Source organism: Mytilus edulis, chromosome 3 (assembly GCF_963676685.1).
Source record: "Mytilus edulis chromosome 3, xbMytEdul2.2, whole genome shotgun sequence".
Classification (NCBI taxonomy): Eukaryota; Metazoa; Mollusca; class Bivalvia; order Mytilida; family Mytilidae; genus Mytilus; species Mytilus edulis.
Window position 1 is genome coordinate 67,650,235 of NC_092346.1, and position 21,352 is coordinate 67,671,586.

At 30.1% G+C, this 21,352-nt stretch overlaps 1 protein-coding gene across 1 annotated transcript; it reads left to right on the forward strand.

The window, feature by feature from the left end:
* Positions 1 to 216: 216 nt before the first annotated feature.
* On the forward strand, positions 217 to 20,047 carry LOC139517220 (circularly permutated Ras protein 1-like). Its single transcript, XM_071307992.1, has 15 exons — positions 217 to 393; positions 1,989 to 2,133; positions 2,602 to 2,787; positions 5,900 to 6,082; positions 6,999 to 7,516; positions 8,011 to 8,237; positions 8,600 to 8,684; positions 9,280 to 9,477; positions 10,248 to 10,440; positions 10,763 to 11,008; positions 12,154 to 12,270; positions 13,107 to 13,202; positions 13,756 to 13,847; positions 14,731 to 14,857; positions 16,075 to 20,047. The coding sequence occupies exons 2-15, from the start codon at positions 2,011 to 2,013 to the stop codon at positions 16,234 to 16,236; spliced, it is 2,553 nt and encodes an 850-aa protein (XP_071164093.1). The 5' UTR covers positions 217 to 393; positions 1,989 to 2,010; the 3' UTR covers positions 16,237 to 20,047.
* Positions 20,048 to 21,352: the final 1,305 nt, after the last annotated feature.

Below are 21,352 nucleotides of genomic sequence, written 5' to 3' on the forward strand. Positions count from 1 at the left end.
TACGCTTGTATCAAAATCTATTTTAGTTCTCCAGATTTTTTTAAAATTTATAATTGGAATGAAAGAAAACTTCATAGAAAAATAGGAAAATATATTTTAAATAGATTCCTTTAATTTTTCTATTCATATAGATTACTTTTATAATTTATTAATAAATTAATGTATCTGTTAAAGTTAATATTAACTTTGAGATGGTCATAAAATCTTTCTAAAAATAAATCACCAATCGTTGTCGAGGATAAAAATAGTTCTGACAGCATGTATTTATAAATTCAGAATCATTTGTTTTTCTTTGAAATTCATCATAAACTACACGCTGTCAAATAGAAATTATTTGAATAATAAGTTAAAGAGAAGAACTCACAAGTTTATAATTGTTAGAAGGAAAAAATAGTAAGTAATTTTCTTTTAAATTGGAAGAACATGGCATAACTCAATAAATTTAACATGGTTTTTCCAAATTATTTGTGTCTTTCAATTTGTATTAAAAAATCATTGTTATACAGTACTTTGCTCATCAGCCTCATTTTAGGCTTTTAGAACAAAATACAAATATTTTTTATTATATCTTTAAATCAAACAATACAATTTACTTTCTGTTTATAAAATTTATCTGTCATTGACAACATATTAATTTATTGAAATTGAATAAGTTTTTTATTCTTGGTAATTTTCTTATATTTTATAACTTTGTTCTTAGTATAAACAATAATTTATTTATTTTTGTTTTTTTTTCTTAAATTTTATAACCTCATTATTTTATTAATATCATCATAACATAATCAGTAATCACATATAATTGTATATGGACAGAGTTTTCAAAACTTGTGTTCATTGAGGAACCTGCTGGTCTATTATATCTATTGCAAAATGATAAAACTGTAAAGGTCCTTTGCAAATTATAATGGTCATGTTCATAGGCGGAATTAGGGGGGGGGCAGGGGGCCCGGGCCCCCCCTTTTTGGGAAAAAAATTGGTTGCTTATATAGGGAATCACTGAAGCGTGACTGGTGCGGGCCCCCTCTTAGGTCAGTCAGTGGGCCCCCACCTATTAAAAATCTTGGATCCGCTACTGATGTTACCTATACAGACCACAACTTTTGTAGGAGTCTGTTTTGCCTTGTGATCCTTCTAGAAACATGGCTGTTACTACTGCTTTATATAGAACATAGGGGTACTATTAAATGAGGGTCAGGATGGGGTCCTTTAATTTGTAGGCCATTCTTCTCTATTCATTAATTTTTTTGTCCATTATTCTCTATTCTTTAAATTTTTTGTCCCATTATTCTCTTTTATTTATATTATTATGTAAGCACCTATTAATTTTATTCCCTATTCTTTATATTTTAGCTCCTCATTACTCTCTATTCTATAAAACCCCCTTCCACACTTTCTTAAAAGTAGTTTTTGGCTAAATGTAACTTATATTACAGGTACATAACAGCAATGTCTCAGACAATTTAAAAAAATATGTCGATTTTAACAAGTAGTCCTTGGAAATTGTTCTCAAGTCTTCAAGGCAGAAAATTTCAAAAAAAGTTTTAAAGAACATAAAAAATTGTTTTTAATTAGTCTCCTTGGACTAAGAGCAGATAAAGGTATATATGTGCAATGTGGGGACAATGGAACAGTCTGTTCTTTTATTCACATTGTTTATTGCATTTAGATTTAATATACATTTTCTTAATTATCAACATGTTATCTGTACTAAAAAAGTACTTTTACCCAAAGAATATTCTCTGGGGGGTTACTTAACTTTTTTAGCAATCTGATAAAATATGGAAAATACTAAAGATACAAAGTTTACGTTTTAAAATGGTGATAATAAAAACCTGTTAAAAAATCACCTTTGCAGTAATCTCAAACATGTATTTTAGTAAGCAGATAATGAACAAAAAAATTGACGGAGAAAAGCTGGTGAATAAAACTTATTCCACTGCTAATAGTGATGAAGTAAAATAATCTGTGTAACTATTTGAATATTTCAGGTAGCTACAAAATAACTTTGAAATGCAATTTGGGGGACAATTTGTGTTTACTGGTAAACAGGAGGATGAAGAGGTAGCAGAGGATATAGAGGATATTATTGAGGAGGTTGATGAACAAAACAGTGGAGGAGATTCTGATGAACAGGTATCTATGTAACTTACCTATCTATTTTGTAAATAATATTACAGTAATAAAAAACATAAAAAGGAAACAGGTGATGATAAACTGATTTCAAAACATATCATAGAATCATATATTTTACAAATTAAGATATTTAGATTAAAAACAAGATAAACATTACATTGAACTTTTGAAAACAAAACTCTGGATCATTTCTATGATTTGCGTCTGAAGAAAACCAAATGAAAAACATACTGACATCCTCAAATGCTCTTCAAGTATACAGTGGTGAGTGATCATATCTGGGGTTTATATTTTCTGTTAGACTTTAGGGATTGCATAAATTATACTTTCAGTTAATGTTTACTTGCCTCTGTTTTTCAACTGTAGCTCTACTAAAATTAGTGTGAGCCAGGATCACAAGCAGCAAGAGAAAGCACATTTGGGAAGTGTATTAATGTTCTAACAAATTATTATATTTTATTATTTCAGCAATGTATTTTAGATATACTGGACACAGCTGGTCAAGAGGAATATTCCTCTTTAAGAGATCAATATATAAGAACTGGAGATGGTTTTATGATTGTATACAGTATCAATGATGTTCAATCTTTCCAGGAAGCTGAAGCAATATATAACTTTCTTTTAAAAATAAAAGATACAGAAACAGTCCCAGCTGTAAGTCTTAGTAACAACAGTGAATACTAAAAACTGAAAAAAAACATGTACATAGATTTAGTGGTTCGTATTGTAGAATAGAAATGACAAAAAATCACTTAAGATACATATACTACTGTGAATTGTTGTTATTATTGCGAACCCTATGATAGTTTTCCATAGATTCACCTGCAAGTTACCTGTCCATTTAAACTTTGGTAAGTTCTATTGTCCCATCTAACAAATACAACAGGTATTGTTTTCTGTGTAGATCATTCACCAGGACCTTTAAATTTCTTCTAGGAGAAATATATCACTCATTGATTAATTTACCTGACCAAAAAATTATCTGTTTTTTTATTGAAATACTTCTATAAACTCACATAAACTGTATGCAATATTGTATTTATTCAATATATCATTAATATATTTTCAATCTGTTCAATATAAAATCTGATTTAATAATAAAAAGTTTATTTTAGACACATTTTTTAGTATTTTCCAATGAATTTGCATGTTTTTTTTGTTGTTAATTTATAGACTATGTTTATGAAGACCTTAATTTAAAAACAATAATATTCAAATTTTTATTTATCAAACACACAAAAATATTTATTGAATATTTGATCAGAAATCAACTTTTAATTTTTAAATCATTATTAATATTGAACACATTAAAAACGAGTTTTTGGTATTGAATAAATACAACACCACATGCAGTTTTGTGAGTCCTTTCTTAGTATTGGTATAAGTATTTTTTCATCATTGACAGTTCAATTTTTTGTTCAGGTATATTAATCAATGAGTGATATATTTCTCCTAGAAGAAATTTAAAGGTCCTGGTGAATAAACTATACAGAGAACAATACCTTTTGTATTTGTTAGATGGGACAATAGAACTGTCAAAAGTTTAAATCGACAGGTAACTTGCAGGTGAATCTATGGAAAACTATCATAGGGTTCGCTATAATTTATATGAAAAATTTCAAAATGGAGGTTTAAATTATTGCGATTATAACCCTGTCGTTTTTTTCACAATAAGAAAAACATTGAATAATTTCTGAATTTCCAGTACTATGTTATTCAGACAAAAGGAGTTTTTATTGATGTAATTATTACATTTGATAAACATTTATGAGATATTCAAAAATTAAGCCCCAGATCATGTTTATATTAAAACCTATATTAGGTATATTAAGGAAATTCTGTATGATCTGTCCATCCACCTTGTAATTGCAACTCATCCTTAATGACTAGATGTCCTACATGTTTAAGGGGAGATAACTAATTTGCTTACTACAATATCTGGTAATAGTCTCGTAAGCACAACTTATCTTAAACTGTTGGACAGATATTGATGAAATTTTACTCATTTCTCGACATTACTTGAGGATGTGCATAAAGGAATATTATACCTGTCTAATGTTACAGGGAAATAATGAAAAGAGTCCATTCCACTCACTTATTATTTTTCCCTAAAATCTGATTAAAATTCAACTGCCATAATATTGTGAAAACATATGTTAAATGTCCAATTGTTTCAGTCAACTAAAATTTCTAAAAGTTTAAGGGGAGATAATTGATATATTCCCTTCAATATTTCAATGGTGTTAATAATTTTTTAGCACAACTCCTTCTTAATAGGAAGACAGATATTGGTGAAATTCTACACAGTTGTAGAGCCCTACTGGAGGATATACTTTATATCTGGTCCTGCATGTGAAAGGGGAGATAATTAAACTGACCTACTTACTTTGTCCTCAAAGTTTTAGGAGAGATTATCAAATGTATTCCCTCCAATATTTCAATTGTGTTACTAACTTGTAAGCACAGCTTCTCTTAAATGGTAGACAGATATTGATGAAATTATACACAGTTTAAAACGCTACATAAGGATGTACTCAAGGGAATAAAATCTGGTCCTGCATGGGAAAGGGGAGATAATTGAACTGACGTGCTTACATCAATAGTGCTATATGTGTTAAGAATCTGTAGTAAGCCCTACCCCTCTTAACAGATGGAGAGATATTGATGAAAACTTACAAAAATGTAGATCATTAATTGCTGGTGTGCATACAGGAATAGCATCACTGTCATACTTGTTAAAGGGGAGATAATCAAATTTATTATGATCTTTAATATTTCAATTTGTGATAATAGCTTATAAGAGCAACTCCTTTTAATGGATAGACAGATATGGATGAGGTTAAATAGAGTTGTAGAACCCTACCAGAGAATGTAAAATAAGCATTTTAAAGGGGAGATAATTGAACTGACTAACTTACTATGATTCTTAAATATGAGGTTGTTAATTATCTTCAAAAGCGTAAATCCTTCTAAACAGCTGAAGAGAGATTGAGGTAAATACAGTTGTAGGACAATATCTAAGGATATGTAAAAAGGAATGAGTCTGCATGACTATGGTTAGTTTGCTGTTAATGATGTTCCTATGAAAACAAGTCAGATCCATATGTTATACCAATAATTTTACTTTGTTTCAACAAATATAATTTTCTCTGGATTTAAATTTCTCAACATTAAAGTTGCAATTGCATCAAACCTAAAACTCCCTGACAGCAAGGATGACTTTTGGAGATTTAGGGTAACATTTAAGTGCCCTAAGAAAGTAAGGGAAAGGATCGGATAACACATTATTTGCCCCAATGACTCTCTATACCTGATTCATGGTCAAAAGAAGGAAAATAAGTTGCCATAATTTTTCCTGCTATTACCACATTATTAGATATACTTCATTAAAAATATGAAATTATCTAAGGAGTACGGTAATTAGAACCCATAATAAATTAAAATATAAAAGCCTAAAATATAAAAAGAAATACACAAGTACATTTTATGTACAATAAAATTATCTGTTTAAATCAGCAATATATTAAGCATTGTGACTGTGTCTGCTTAAAAAAAATAACAGTAAAATCTGATATGTTTCACAGAAAAGGAAAGACAGATTTTTGTTCTCTGAAAAAAGAAGCATAAAGCATAGATTAGAAATTTCATTACTGGAATGTAGAATTTAAATAAGGGCTTCCATTCAGAATTGTATTATTTCAGTCTATTGAATAAAGTATTGATTTCATGTCAGAAAAAGTAAGAAAAAATGCTTTTTGAATTGTAGATTCTGTGTGGAAACAAGAGTGATCTTGAAAGTGAACGTAAAATCACAACAGATGAAGGGTCCGATTTGGCTGCCAGACTAGGAATTCCCTTCTTAGAAACATCAGCCAAAACTGCCATCAATGTAACCAAAGCCTTTGAAACATTAGTGAAAGAAATCCCTGGCACAGCATCTTCATACAAAGTATGGTTAACTAAATAATAGTGTAAATTCAGAAATTAATGATAACATGAACTTGGTAAAATTTCTTTTCAGTTGATAAACAAGTTGGGTTAATGATACAAGTTTCAGCTTTAATGGACTGCAAATCCATGAGAGTAAAACACTTACTGTTAAGGCAGGGTATGACAAAACATATCTGCATAAATATACTTTCATAATTAACACTATATCAAAGAACGTTATAAAATTAGATGAGAAGTTTGTGCCATTGAAACTCTAAAACAGTATCAAAATATACATCTATAAATTAACATTCAGTCGTCTGATGAAATGTATAATCCAAATTCTCCATTTCTTTACAAGTTTATTTTTCCCCAAACAGTTGATTATTTTTTCAAAAATCATTGTGTGGTTTGCATAATCATTGATCAAAATTTAATGATGGCATTACGCTTTCTTGCTTATTTTGTTATTGTGATGTCTTAAATGCCAAACTTGATGATGTCACATTGCATAGAAGAACTGGATCTTTGAAAATCATTAGACACAAGATGAAACTTGCCTTCATTCTTTTTCTAAATATCCTCAAAGGAACAGATTCCACCAATATATCTCAATGTTTTTCTTCTGCAGCTGTTAAAATTATAATTATTTAAAAACACTTGACTTGCTTTTAGATGTAAAATTATAAACTGTCTAAGCAGGAGCATTTGAAATTGATATACAATGTAGAATTTCTTGCAATATCAATTAAGAGTGTCTCCTTTCTAATATTAATTCAAAGTTAAATGCAAATGTAAACTTTTGATGTTGGGGGCCTGCAAACATGTTGAAACCTGCCACATTCTGTTTTGGGGTCTTTTAACGAAAGCTATGGATTATTAGTTTTGCTCATTGTTGAAGGCCATAAAGTAAAACCATTATTTATTGTTGACAGATAGTAATAAATGGTAGTGGAGGTGTTGGAAAATCCTGTCTGACAATACAATTTACATCTGGAATTTTTATGGAAGACTATGATCCAACTATTGAGGATTCATACCGAAAAATGATAACTGTAAAAGGAAAGAAGAAAGTACAGAAAAGTAAATCAAAACCAGAACCCCCACAAGCTTCCGGTGTTACTTCTAGAAAAGATCAAAATAGAGGAATACTGTCCTCATTGTGGCGTACATTAAGTGGATCATTTAGACGAGGAGACAGAGCAGCATCAGCTCCCGTTAGAAGACAAAGACCAGCAAGCATGGGAGATTTCCCTGTATTTAGGGGTCATAAAACCAAGTCCAAAATGAAAGTGCAGAAAGCTGATACAAATGTATTGTTGCTTTCTATGAAAGATCTTGAAGATGAGTCGGACATAGCTACAGGTGATCCTGTGACATGTGACAAATGTCAGGCTGTGTTATCTTGTGTATCTAAAATCACACAAGAAGAAGACAAGACTAAATGGATTTGGTAAGTTTTGTATGTTATAGATTTTTTTCAGTACACCATTTAATACTCATATTCTTTACTGCAATTATCAGTTGTTAGTAAGGTCTTTATTGTTACAGATACAAAGATAATCGCAAGAATTTCTATGGTTAGTGCTATGTATTTCTTTATTACTAGGTAGATACATGTACAAACTGTATATGCGATAAGCAAAAATTTTGTGATGCTACATTGTATTATAAAAAACATTGTAAAACTACAGGCATGTAAATTTAACTTGAAAACTGCATAAAAGATAATTTTAGACATTTTAGATTATCATAATAATGCATGCACACTGTATTCATATAATTCACCTCTGCTGAAGAAAGAAACTTGAAATTTTTGCATTCAAAATATCACTCCTTTCACATATAATAGATGTAATAAGTCCTTGTTATATTTGAAAGAAAATTTTGATTTGATATTGGGTTTGAAAAAAAATGGGATGAAGTTTATATCATTCTTATCTCTAGTGAGTTTTGTGGAAAAGAAAATACCATATTGGGCCTAGCAAATGAGGAAATACCAACCAAAGGGACATATGATTATGTACTTTTTGTTCCTGATAAAATCGAAGAGGAGGAGGCCACCGGTGAAGAAGCAGAAGCTAAACCTAAAGGGCCTAGTAAAGGATACCAGATATACTGTATGGATGTGAGTGGTTCAATGGACCAGAGTACAGAGATGTCCAGAGTTACATGTGAGTAAATGCTCTATAATGGATAAATCTTATAAGGAGATGTTGGGTATATGTGTTTATCAATAAGACCGCAACCCAATAATATTAAACAAATTCTGGAAGGATTGTCATGAAATTTATATCAACATTTTTTATCAGCAATGTCTGGTGGAAATTCAAAAATCATATTTGATCTTTTTTTCAGGAGTAATGCCCTAATAAATGGTATTTTATAGAAAATTGCATTCTAAATGCTCACATGTGTACAATTCTTACCAGATAGTTTTAAAATTCATATTAAAAGGTTATATATCAGTTATGTCTTGGACAAGTTTGAAAATCAGTTTTGATTTATTTTAAACGTTAAAATTTTTTTTTAACAGCTGAATGGCGAAGTCAGCGTGATGGAACATCGTATGGAGCTGAATATATCACCAGATTGGCAGCCATTAAACAAGCATTGAACAGGTATCTATTCTAAACTTTAAATCTGAATGCAATATATTGAGATTTAAGTACATTTTGAAATACAACCCATTTAAGCATGTTATCCAATTTCATCTTATTATTGATAACCGCTTGCTTCCTTAAAATGTGTTAAAAATGAAACTGCAAACATATAAAAAAATTATTGGTTAAGTTAAAATAAATAATTTAGGGCAATCTATCTTCAAAAATGGCATTTGCCATATACGTGTATATCCTTGATAAATTTGATGATGATACAAAACATTTTTAAACTTCATAAAAAAGTTATCATGATATAAAACATACATTAATATGATTTGTCAAAAAACGAGCACTGTGTCAATTGTACAATTAAAAAGTTTAAAGCAAAATTACATAAAACCCAACATTACTGTTAAGTATTATTATTATTATTTTTGGTGTTTTTAACGCCACTTTTAAGCACTGCATTTAGGCTATTTCGTGGCAGCCAGTTTTTATTGGTGGAGGAAGCCGGAGTGCTAAGTGTTAAGTTAAAAGATCATGATATGAACAGTTTAAAAACAATATATTACTATCAACCTTAAATGAATCTGATAAATTTGTCTTTTTCCAGACAACTTGAAAGACTTGAAATAGATCAGCCTGATAGGAAAGTTCAGCTAATCAAGTTTTCCTCAGATGTTGATATCTTTCGACATGATGGAACCCAGCATAAATGTAAATGTAACTTCAGTAATTATAACTCACTGTTAGATGAAGGAAAGAAGTTTGCTATGGATATGACAGTACCTCCCATTTCAGAAACCTGCAGGTGTGTACAGCTAAGAGATATATAGCATGAACTTACACAGTATTTAATCTATAGAAAAATAAGGAGATGTGGTATGATTGCCAATGAGACAACTATCCACCAAAGTTTAAATGAAGTGGATGTTATTAACTATAGGCAACAATATTGCTTCAACAATGAGGAAAACTCATACTATAGAGTTGGCTATAAAAGTCCCTGACATGTAATATCCAATAATTCAATTGAGAAAAGGAACTTCTTAATTTATAACAAAACAATTTACAAAAAATATAATTGCATAATAACACTTTACACAACAAGAATTGCATAAGTGTCTAAAAATTGTCATATGTTAGAGTCAAATTTAAACATACCTATGATGGTGATATTTAGTTACTTCAGTGGTCTGTATGATGTGATAACTCCAAAGATATTAAAAAAAAATTAATCATGATTAAAGTATATAAAAAACTTAAAAGTATGCTTATTTTTTTTAAAAGATTTTTCATAAAATATTGACAACAAATGTTTGAAAGTGAAATGTAACTTGCATTTATGTTGTTATCCATTCATCATAAGTTGCCAATGAAATGCTCTAAAATGATACAATGCTAAGGAATTGCCAGACAAAACATTTCATGTGAAATTTATATAAGGTCAAATCTGGTACATGTACTATATTAGTATATATATATATATGACCAGAATTCTAAAAAAAAATTGTATTCTCCAAAATAATCAAGAATCCCTATTAACGCTAATAGAAATAATCACTTATATGATATTTTCAGTACTTTGACGACTAAAGTTGACTCCATGTGTACTGAAGGTTGTACTGCCCTTGGGCCTGCTTTGTCTATTGCTATGGGTATTGCCATGGGAACAACTGGATCAGAAATTGTTCTGTGTACTGATGGAGCTCCCAATCAAGGTGTTGGAGGAGGGACTGATGGTTCAGAATCAAAAGAACATTTTTATAAAAAGGTTAATAGGCAGTCTGTATAATTAATAATTAATTCTACTGAAAAAGTTTAAACAAAGCAATTTAAAAAAAATATAAACCACTGACAGTTAAATAACCAAGGAGAAGTTTCTTATATATATTATTTCTTTTTATAGTTGATGAAATAAATTTGCAAACTATTTTTTTTACACAATGCTAAGTAATAAATTGAAATCCATCACTTGGTTATTGAGGAAATGGATAGATGATTATCTAAATTTGTATTCAAATATGATGATGTGTTTGATTGTTGTTGTTAAAATGAACTTTCTTTTTTAATTGAATATTATATTGGTATTACAGGTTGGAAATAAAGCCAGAGAAAATGGTATTGTGATATCATTATTAGCAGTACAAGGAGAACCAGTAGAGTTACAGAAAGTATCCAAATGTGCCGAGATCTCTGGTGGAACCATTAATGTCCTGAATCCACTGGAAATGATCAGACAGTTACGTTTGATCTCACAAAATTATGTTGTAGCTACAGCTGTTTCTATTACACTTCAGCTTCATCAAGAGTTGGAAATTGATGATTCTAAATATCCTAAGGTAAACTTATTGTTAGCTCAGATCTACCAAAACTGATGAATGAAAATTATAAAAAAATTACAGATGATATTAACCAATTAAATTATTTTAGCAATTTTCTTTTAAATTAAGGACAATAAATATTGTGATTTTTTGCCCCTGCAGTAGCAGAGAGGGCATTTAGTTTTACCCTTGTCAGTATATCCAAAAAAATTGTTTCTGTTCTCTAACTTTAGTTTGCCTCAAACAAATTTTATGAAAATTATACACAATACTTATTCCCACAAAACACAATTAAAAAGTTTGAATTTTGGTTGGGTCATTTTTCATTTCTAGAGTGATGTCCCTTTACAAATGGAAAAATTGCTGAAATTTTTGTTTCCATTATCTTACTAAAGTTTGCCTCAATCAAATGTTATGAAGCTTATAAACAATGCTTATTACCACAAAACTCAGATCAAGTATGAATTTGGGTGCCTCACATTTACTGTTCTTAAGTAATGCCCCTTTACAAATGGAAAATTGGTGAAATTTTTATTTCCTTTCTCCAACTTATGTTTGCCTTAGCCAAATGATATGAAACAACTTGTACACAATCCTTTTTACCACAAAACGCAGATGCAGTAAGAATTTGGGTAGCTTTGCTTTTATTGTTTTTGAGTTATGTCCCTTTATAACATTATATGCAGGAGGGGGCATCATAAAAAAAAATATTTTAACACTGTTGCAGTTAAGGATTTGTCTTTTGGCTTTCCAGCCTATGGTCTATATTGTGTCTGATGGAGATTATTCTTACCTGTTGATCATATGGAAATCTATAGTTTCACTGTTTTTCTATCCCAGTTGAAAATAGTAAAAAACTAGAATGTGTCCATAGTACACAGACCAGAAAACATAATGCCCCTCTACTATCGTAGGTGGGGCATAAAAGCAGTGAAATTATAGATGCTGTAAAGTGGCTTTATGTATTGACCTAAAGGAAGGTTTATAAAACAAGCCAAACTTTATTTCCCCTACTATGTCATTAATGAAAGTGGTTTTTACTTTTTTACTTTTCAGAAGTTAGTTTAGGATTTTTTTAACGAGATCTTTAGTGAATAGAGCATGTGCATTTTCATTTCTTAGCTGTATCCAATTTTAATGAATTTTGTTTATTGTTATTTCAGGGCAGCAGTAGAGTTGTTAAAGAGGTTGGAAATGCCACCAAAGACACTGATATTATCTTTAAATTCAAGCTTAAAAATCCTGGCAAAAAGTTGGATGTAGAGAGCCTGCCATTCCAAGTAAGCAAACACCTAATTGTACATGCTGTTCTAATAAAAAAAAACTGCTTTAATATAGCTATGATATATATATTAAATTTTAATTTGACTCTAAGGGTTAGAAATTATTGAAGTTTACTGCAATAATTCTAGTTTTCATATAACCTATCATACCATTATACTATTGATGATATCAATATCTGAATACTGTTTATGCTACTGCTGTGTGAGAGGAGGCATTGAAATTAACCATTGTCTGTACATCCATCCGTCTGTACGTCCAAAAATTGGTTTCCGTTCTCTAACTTTAGTTTGCCTCAACTAAATGTTATGAAACTTATCCACAGTGCTTATTACCACAAACACTGACCGAGTTTGAAGTTTGGTGGCATCACTTTTACCATTCTAGAGTTATGCCCTTTACAAATGGAAAAATTGCAGATTTTTTTTTGTGTTCTAACTTTAGTTTGACTCAATCAAATGTTATTGACACAATGCTTATTACCACAAAACTCAGATCAAGTACACATTTGGGTAGTGTCACCTTAACAGTTCTTGAGTTATAGCCCTTTATAACTTTATATGCAAGTGGGGGCATTATCTGTGTCCTATTGTCATATTCCCCATTTTATCTTGAGTTATTGTATTGTCTGTGAATAAATGCATTGATTTGAAGACTTTCCAATGTCAATGGTCAAGTATTTCCAGTGTAAGTAACAAATAAAGCAGATATTTACCCAGAATAAGTTAATTTGCTTTAGAACAGATGTCAGTATGAGCCATATAATTATATAGTTTGGATTTTTGAAAATATGTTAGTTCAAAATTTGTGATATAGCTTCTGCTATTTGTTTTAGGCTCAGATAAAGTTTACTTTTAAAGATGGGAAAAAGATGTTACGTGTGATCAGCAAATCAATTCAAACTACTGACAAAAGATTAGATATGGAGGAGGTAAAAACTTTTAACTTTTAATTTCTTAAATATTGAAGTCCTTTTGATGTATTGAGGAGAAAACTAAGGTGGTCAATATGTAAACGGACAGAGAGGTCACAGGAAAATTCACAGGACACAAATTGATTGCAATGAATAATTTCAACTACCACATTATACCCTATGAATTTATTTACACACTTGAACTCAGTTGAAAACAGTTTTAAACCCTTCCTTGTGAAAATAATGTTTAAAAAAGACCATCATGATTGCTAAAATTAAGAAATTCATCCAGAAAATACCTGGGCATTTTAGAACCAATAGATTTTACAAATTTTATTGAATCAAAATGAATATGATTTTGTATTGTAAACAAGATTGTTATCTGGTATATTTGATGTTTTTGAATGATTCAGGCAATTAGCAACAATTTAGGATTGGACCCAAACTCTATTTGTGTTTTCTACAAAACGTTTTTCACTTTTGCCAAGTTTTAAAAAGAATTAAAGTCAAATTTCATATTGATAATAAAAGAAAATGCCAGATATACTATAGATAATGTACACCATTGCAGGGTATGAATGTTGCTGTAATGGGTGTGGCCACTGTGCAGACTACATCTGATATGGCTAGTGAAGGAGATATTGACAGAGCTAAGAATATTTTGTAAGTAGCATCTGAAATCTTAACAAGGATAGTGTTACTGTAATATGTGTTAAAATTGAATTTACTGATAAGACTGCAGAAATCGAATTGTATTACAAATGTACTAAGAACAATATACTATTTTGCACACAACTCTGATGAGCATTATTAATCCAAAAATGTTCATCTTTTTTTTTTTTTAAAGTCATATGAAACCTCAAATTAAAAAAAAAATATGCATATGTTTTTTAAAACTAAATGGATAGTTTTCATTATACAACTTATGTACATATACTTTTTTTCTGAGGAAAATTCTTTAATTTGTCCACATTTAGAAGAAGTTTACTTATTTTTAATTGCTTGCTGCCAGGAAGCAATTCACCTACATGTTTTCTGTATGCATAGTGACCTAAGCGTGACCCTCCTTGTAAAAATCCGGTGATAGGAATACGCATGAATCTGTCATTAAAATAAACAATTACCTGATTGTATATGTTTAACACGTGCTAGTTACCCATGCTTTTTGTTGATTATTTACTATAAGGTGACAATCGGTAAACTTTAGCTTCAAAACACGGTATTTAATGAGTAGCCATATTTGTTAAATCATAACAGACAGATAGAAAAAAAAATTGACGATTATACGATATATTTGCGTAAAAAATGATAAAATCGTGCACAGAAGACTAAGTTTATTATATATACATGCATTGGTTCAAGAATTGGATGAACATTATTTTTCACCAGTCACTCGTTTCTTATGACTTTAACATCGATCTCTTTTATAAAAAGTAATAATGGTAAAATAGTATGAATAATTTTTCAGTCACAATTATTTTTTAAAAACTAAAATGATGAAAGCTCCATTTTCCTTAATTTTATTTACTGTATAATTACTCTGTAGATGTTCCAACAATGCTCTGATTGCTAAAGGAACACATGGTGCTGACCAAATGGAAGAGAGATGTGCTTATTTGTCTGAGAGTAAACTGATTCAGGAACAACTAAAAAATCATGAAGATCTGAAAAAGGTTAGTATATAGATATTACACACATAATTAGGACCAAAGGAACACATTAGTTTGTAGAGCTTTAAAAGAAGTAAATTGTTTTTACTATTTAGCCTGAAACCTACAATTTGTCACATCTATTTGAAGTTGTAATTAAAACCAACTATCATTGTGTTATACAGACATGGGCCTGGTTGTTCAACTTGTTTATACAGTCTTGGAAAACAGATTTCTCGGCTCAGACATTGGTATATAGATTACATTCAAGACATTCTTGAAAAAAGTAATTTCTACTGCTCTATAGTTACTGGGATTGTGAGTTATGTCAAAATGGTTGCTAATGAAAAAACTGTTTGTCAAGGCTTCATTTGTCATATAAATGACTAAAGATACAAGGGAAAATAATCATAAAAATGCTAATATAACACAGCTTGAATTAATATGTAATGGCGCTACCTCAATTACAATCTTAGCTATTAAATGAATCTATGGTTTTAATCATACCAAGGAGTATTTATTTAGTATAAATGTATTGATCTTACAAACCAAATTCATTTATTGAGCCAAGATCTAAGGGTAAGATAGACTTTTAGAAACCCCAGATAGCCTCCAATAATCAAACATCAAATACTAATGAACTAGAAAGAAGTGTACATCAAAAACATAGCACAGCACAGATATAATGTACTTTCAAACAATTGAATGATTTTTGTACTATAATTGTACAGTACTAAATTTTTACTATTTTTATAAAGTATTAGATTTGTATTTCAATCTTGTAGTACTATAAAGGTACAATAAATAAACAATATTTCATTGGTTTTTTATTTTGATAAAATTTTACTGTAAGTGCAATACATTGTAATAGCAAATTACTTCTCCAGTACAAAAAAAAATTGTGCATCCTCCTACTACAAGACCAGTATACAAAACTAGTATGTACATTTTTTAGTACAAATGAATAGTACAATAATTTTTTTAAAAACTACTTCATTTATGTTCATTTGTAGGAATTCAATGTTTTTTAGTACTAAACAATATATTTGTGAAAAAAAGCTGTCTATTAAATGATAGCTTATTGAATGACTTATGAAACAAATTGTTGTAATGTGTTAGTACTGAAAAATGCTTTGATTGGTTAACACTTGACAAGCATATTTTGATTAATTTTTGTCAATAGATCTTCAAAATTTCTAATTATCTATGTTAGTTAATCTCTTGATCATTTTACTCTTTAGCAAAAAGGAAGATACAGAGATGAAGTGAGTAATGCCTTTTCACAGGGTAGATCTCACAACATGGAAAGATACTCAAACAGCAGATCAAAGGGTCAATATGCTTCCAAGAAACAGGTCAAGGATGAAAGGGTTAAAACCCAGTACTATGACTACATGGCATAAACAGTTAATGTTCATAGTATGTAGATCAGGTCTATATTTATAAATATACACAATTCTTCAACTTCTACAGGCCTGGTGAATGCTGCAGGAAACTTTACATATTGTTTTATAGTACTGTGTCAAGTGTTTTTATTAAGAATTCTAACATAATTCACATTTATATGTCATTTCTGTTATGTATATAACATCGAGACATATAGAAGTAGTTTGCTTGTATCTTAATCTATATTTTTGTCACAAAATGGCTGATGACCACAAAATGAGTATATAAACCTTGTTGATGTTTTTGTAGATATAAAGATGAAACAGATTAAAAGTTGTTAAGATTTTACCTTTAAGTTTTTGTTAATTTTTAATTTTTATTGTTGCAAATACAATTCTGATGTGTGTTGTCGTATTATTAATTATGTAACAATTGAACATAGTAAGGACCCATCCCCTCAAAATCAAATTACTATTGTGTTTGACAAACTAGATTGATGTAGGCATTTGGGTATATCATTATACGATGATACCATCAATACTGTGATATGATTTTACCTTTGTTTAAAAGGTCAAATTACTCTCTTTTTGACCATTTTTGTTAGTTCTACTTTATTTTCTTTGTTATAGTCTTGGAAACCCTCATGATATTTTTTTAACTAGTTGTTTAGCTTGTCAGTGCCACAACATTTGTATCTTTCAATAAAGGTATATGATATTTGTTATGTCTATGTATAATTATCAACACAAGACCAAACTTAAACTGAGTTATGACTAAACTTTAGTCAAAAGCTGAACAAAATATTGATCATTTGCAAATAAACATGTTTAGGCTAGAATAGCTTTCATCAGTTTTTGTTTGGTATTTGTAATTTTTAGTTGTGATTTTATTCTCCTAATCCAGTTTTATTAGCCCAGTTTTGACTAAAATTGGAATGAGTTTGAGATTCTTTTATGATATAGATGAGCAGCTAAGACAAACTCCAACCTTTTCATTGTTATCTTAGATCTGCAGGTTGTGTTTTTTGTACTTTTGTTGAAGATTTTTGTGCATTGTAGTGATTGATGATTAATTTTACTATTTTTCTTATTTTTGCTGTAACACATCTGTCAGGCATGGTTGAGTGCTCATATTTATATATTTAACCCAACCACTTTCTATGTATGACTGTCCCAAGTCAGGAGACTGTTATTCAGTTGTTGTTGTTTGTTGCTGCCTGTCACATTTACTTTCTTTTAATGTTTTGTCATAAATCTGTTTTTATACGACTGCAAAACAAATTTGCATTTGTTATTTTAGTTTTTATACAACCGCAAAAATTGAAAATATTTTGGTTGTATATTGGTATGACGTTAGCATCGTCGTCGTTGTCGTCATGCGAAGACATTTGGTTTTCGCACTATAACTTCAGTATAAGTGAATAGAAATCTATGAAATTTAAACACAAGGTTTATGACCATAAAAGGAAGGTTTGGTCCCAACAGTTTAGGAATTAGGGGCCAAAAGGGTCCAAAATTAAACATTGTTTGATTTTATCAAAAAAATGAATTATTGGGGTTCTTTGATATGCCAAATCTAACCATGTATTTAGATTATTAATTTTTGGACCTGTTTTCAAATTGGTCTACATTAAGGTCCAAAGGGTCCAAAATTAAACTTAGTTTGATTTTAACAAAAATTGAATTCAAGGGGTTCTTTGATATGCTGAATCTAAACATGTACTTAGATTTTTGATTATGGGCCCAGTTTTCAAGTTGGTCCAAATCGGGGTCCGAAATTAAACTTTGTTTGATTTCAACAAAAATTAAATATATGGGGTTCTTCAATATGCTGAATCTTACCATGTATTTAGATTTTTAATATTTGGGTTGGTTATCAAATTGGTCCACATTGAGGTCTAAAGGGTCTAAAATTGAACATTATTTGATTTCATCAAAAATTGAATTCTTGAGGTTCTATGATATGCTGAATATAACCATGTATTTAAATTTTGGATAATTGACCATGATAGGTAATGTCCAATTTAAGTTCTTAGACCAAATTCATTCTGTGTCAGAAACCTATGTTGTGTCAACTATTTAATCAGAATCCAAATTCAGAGCTGTGTCAAGTTAAATGTTGTGTCCATACTTCCCCCAACTGTTCAGGGTTCGACCTCTGTGGTCGTATAAAGCTGCACCCTGCGGAGCATCTGGGTTCTTATGAATTATTTAACAATTTGTCATGTCAGGGCATTTTATTGCTGATTATATATATATACTATGGGTTTTGCTCATTGTCGAAGGCTGAACAGTTTTTTGTTTCATAAATCCACTTCATATGGACTCTGTTGGATAGTTGTCTCATTGCAATCATACCACATCTTATTTTTATTTATTTTTTTTAGATAAAGAAGTTTAATTTACTTTTGCCATAATTATTACTTCACAATGACGTCATGGATATTACATCATTGCTTCAAAATACACATAAATGACCAAAGGTCAACAATGTTATAAAGCTTTAATTATTTAGTGTAGTTTAGGTTGCAAAGATTTGATTTATTATATAAACTGTAAAGATGGGACTGAATTAACATTTTCGTTAGAACCAAATGAATGCTTTATACAAAAAATTATGTGTATGGTCAATGATTAAAAAACACTGTAATAAAAAATATAAAAATTCTTATAATAACAGTTAAAAAGGAATTACAAAGTTTAATAAAATTTATTATTTGATTTCTTTTTAACATTCGTCTTCTCTTTCACATTCCTTCATATTGTTGTTGATACTTCATTGAATTTATTTGTTGGTGTTGCTTTATATTGAACAATAAAACCATCTTAAAATCAATACAATTGGTGTCAGCTAATCAAAATTATGGAATATATAAATAATTGAAGATTAAATGATATGAGGAAAAAGAAATAATAGTTGATATGTTATGTGCCATACTTACTTATTTTTATAAAATATTTTATTATTATTATCTCATGTTATTAATATATGATATATGTGAATGTATTGCATCCTGAATTATGTTAACTCATTGTTGATTAACCTCTTTCATTTTAATAGTCTTTATTATCCTTACAAACGCAAATCTTATCATATGATTAATTTCGGGGCATTTTTGTGAAATCAAAATGATGAAAGTTAAAGAGACCAAGAGTTTACTCATTGAGCATTTTCACACATTGACACCAAAGATGGATTAAAATTTATTGCATTTGTTATTTTTAGTTTTTTCTCTCATATCTGCTTTGATATATAGAGAATATCATATGGCTTTTTCAATATCGCATCCGTATCAACCCGAGACACCAATATAATCCCAAGAGCTCTGCTCGAGGGAGCTCGAGGGATTATATTGGTTGAGGGTTGATATGGTGTGTGATATTGAAAAAGCCATATCATATACACTTTATTATATACATATACCTCAAGTAGTCGTTTTTTATGTAACATGACGTCATATAGATTATAGGTTTGACATGACGTCATACAGATTAGGGATTTGAAAGCCTTTGCAACAGTGACTGCAATCGATGACGTGACGTCATACAGATTAAAGGTGTGATAAAGCTTTTGCAACCGTGCTGATATCGATATCATCACAGGTGGCTGATACAGCACGCTTGTCAATGATTGTATTACACATACAATTTATCTGTATTTACTACTAAGTATATAATAAAGATTTGCTTTATGTTTGTACTCTTTGTAAAGTACTATATGTTTAATATGTTAATATGTAGTTTTATTTATTTTTTTTAACTTCTGTATCAAAGATATGATTTTTTAATGTTAATATTTATAATAAAAATTTGGAATGTAAATTTCCCATTCAGTTTTATTTGTTTATTTCAAAACATTAATGTAAAACAAATGTGATGTTTTTTGGGAAGGTTTTACACCAACAAGTCTTGTTTGATATATGTTTTGTATTCATTAGAAGGTGTCACATGTGAAGCAGGGTGTGACTGACCATTAACACCTGATATTAGTGGATTTTGTGTTGTCAAGTAAATGGTTTTGCCTCTTGTATTTTTGTATTCACTTTTATTATTGATAAAAGGCTAGCATTTCATTTTTAGCTAACCTGGCCCAAAGGTCCAAGTGAGCTTTTCTCATCACTTTGTGTCTGTTGTCTTCCGTCGTTGTGAACTTCTTCTCCTCTAAAACTATTGGGCCAAATTAAACCAAACTTGGCCACAATCATCATTGGGGTATCTAGTTAAAAAAAATGTGTCCGGTGACCCAGCCAACCAACCAAAAATAGAACATAGGGGTAAAATGTAGATTTTGGCTTATATCTCTGAACCCAAAGCATTTAGAGCAAATCTGACATGGGATAAAAGTGTTTATCAGGTCAAGATCTATCTGCTCTGAAATTTTCAGATGAATCAGAGAACCCATTGTTGGGTTGTTGCCCCTTAAATGGTAATTTTAAGGAAATTTTGCCATTTTATGTTATTACATTTTTTTGTATCTTGAATATTATTATAGATAGAGGTAAACTGTGAACAACAATAATGTTCAGCAAAGTAAATCTACAAATAAGTCAAATGACCAAAATGGTCAGTTGACCCCTTCAGGAGTTATTGCCCTTTATAGTCAATTTTACCAATTTTTCTTAAATTTTTGTACTCTTTTACAAAAATCTTCTCCTCTGAAACTACTAAGAAAAAATGTAACCAAACTTGTCCACAATCATCATAATAGTATCTAGTTTAAAAAATGTGTCCGATGACCCTGCAGTTTTTATGCCCCACCTACGATAGTAGAGAGGCATTATGTTTTCTGGTCTGTGGGTCCATTTGTCCGACTGTTCGTCCATCCGTTCGTTTGTCCCGCTTCAGGTTAAAGTTTTTGGTCAAGGTAGTTTTTACACGCCCGTCAAAATTTTGACGGGACGTATTATGGTATACAAATGTCCGGTGTCCGTCCGTCTGTTCGTCTGTCTGTCCGGCGTAAACATGTCGCACCGTAACTTGAGAACGACTTATCCAAATTTCATGAAACTTAACATAGTTGTTTCTTATGATGGTCAAATGATCTGTATACTTTTTGGTTAAAATAAGATTAAAACTTTTTGAGTTAAGGCACTTTGTAACTAAAACAGGGGTGTGATTTTTTTCACATGTCGCA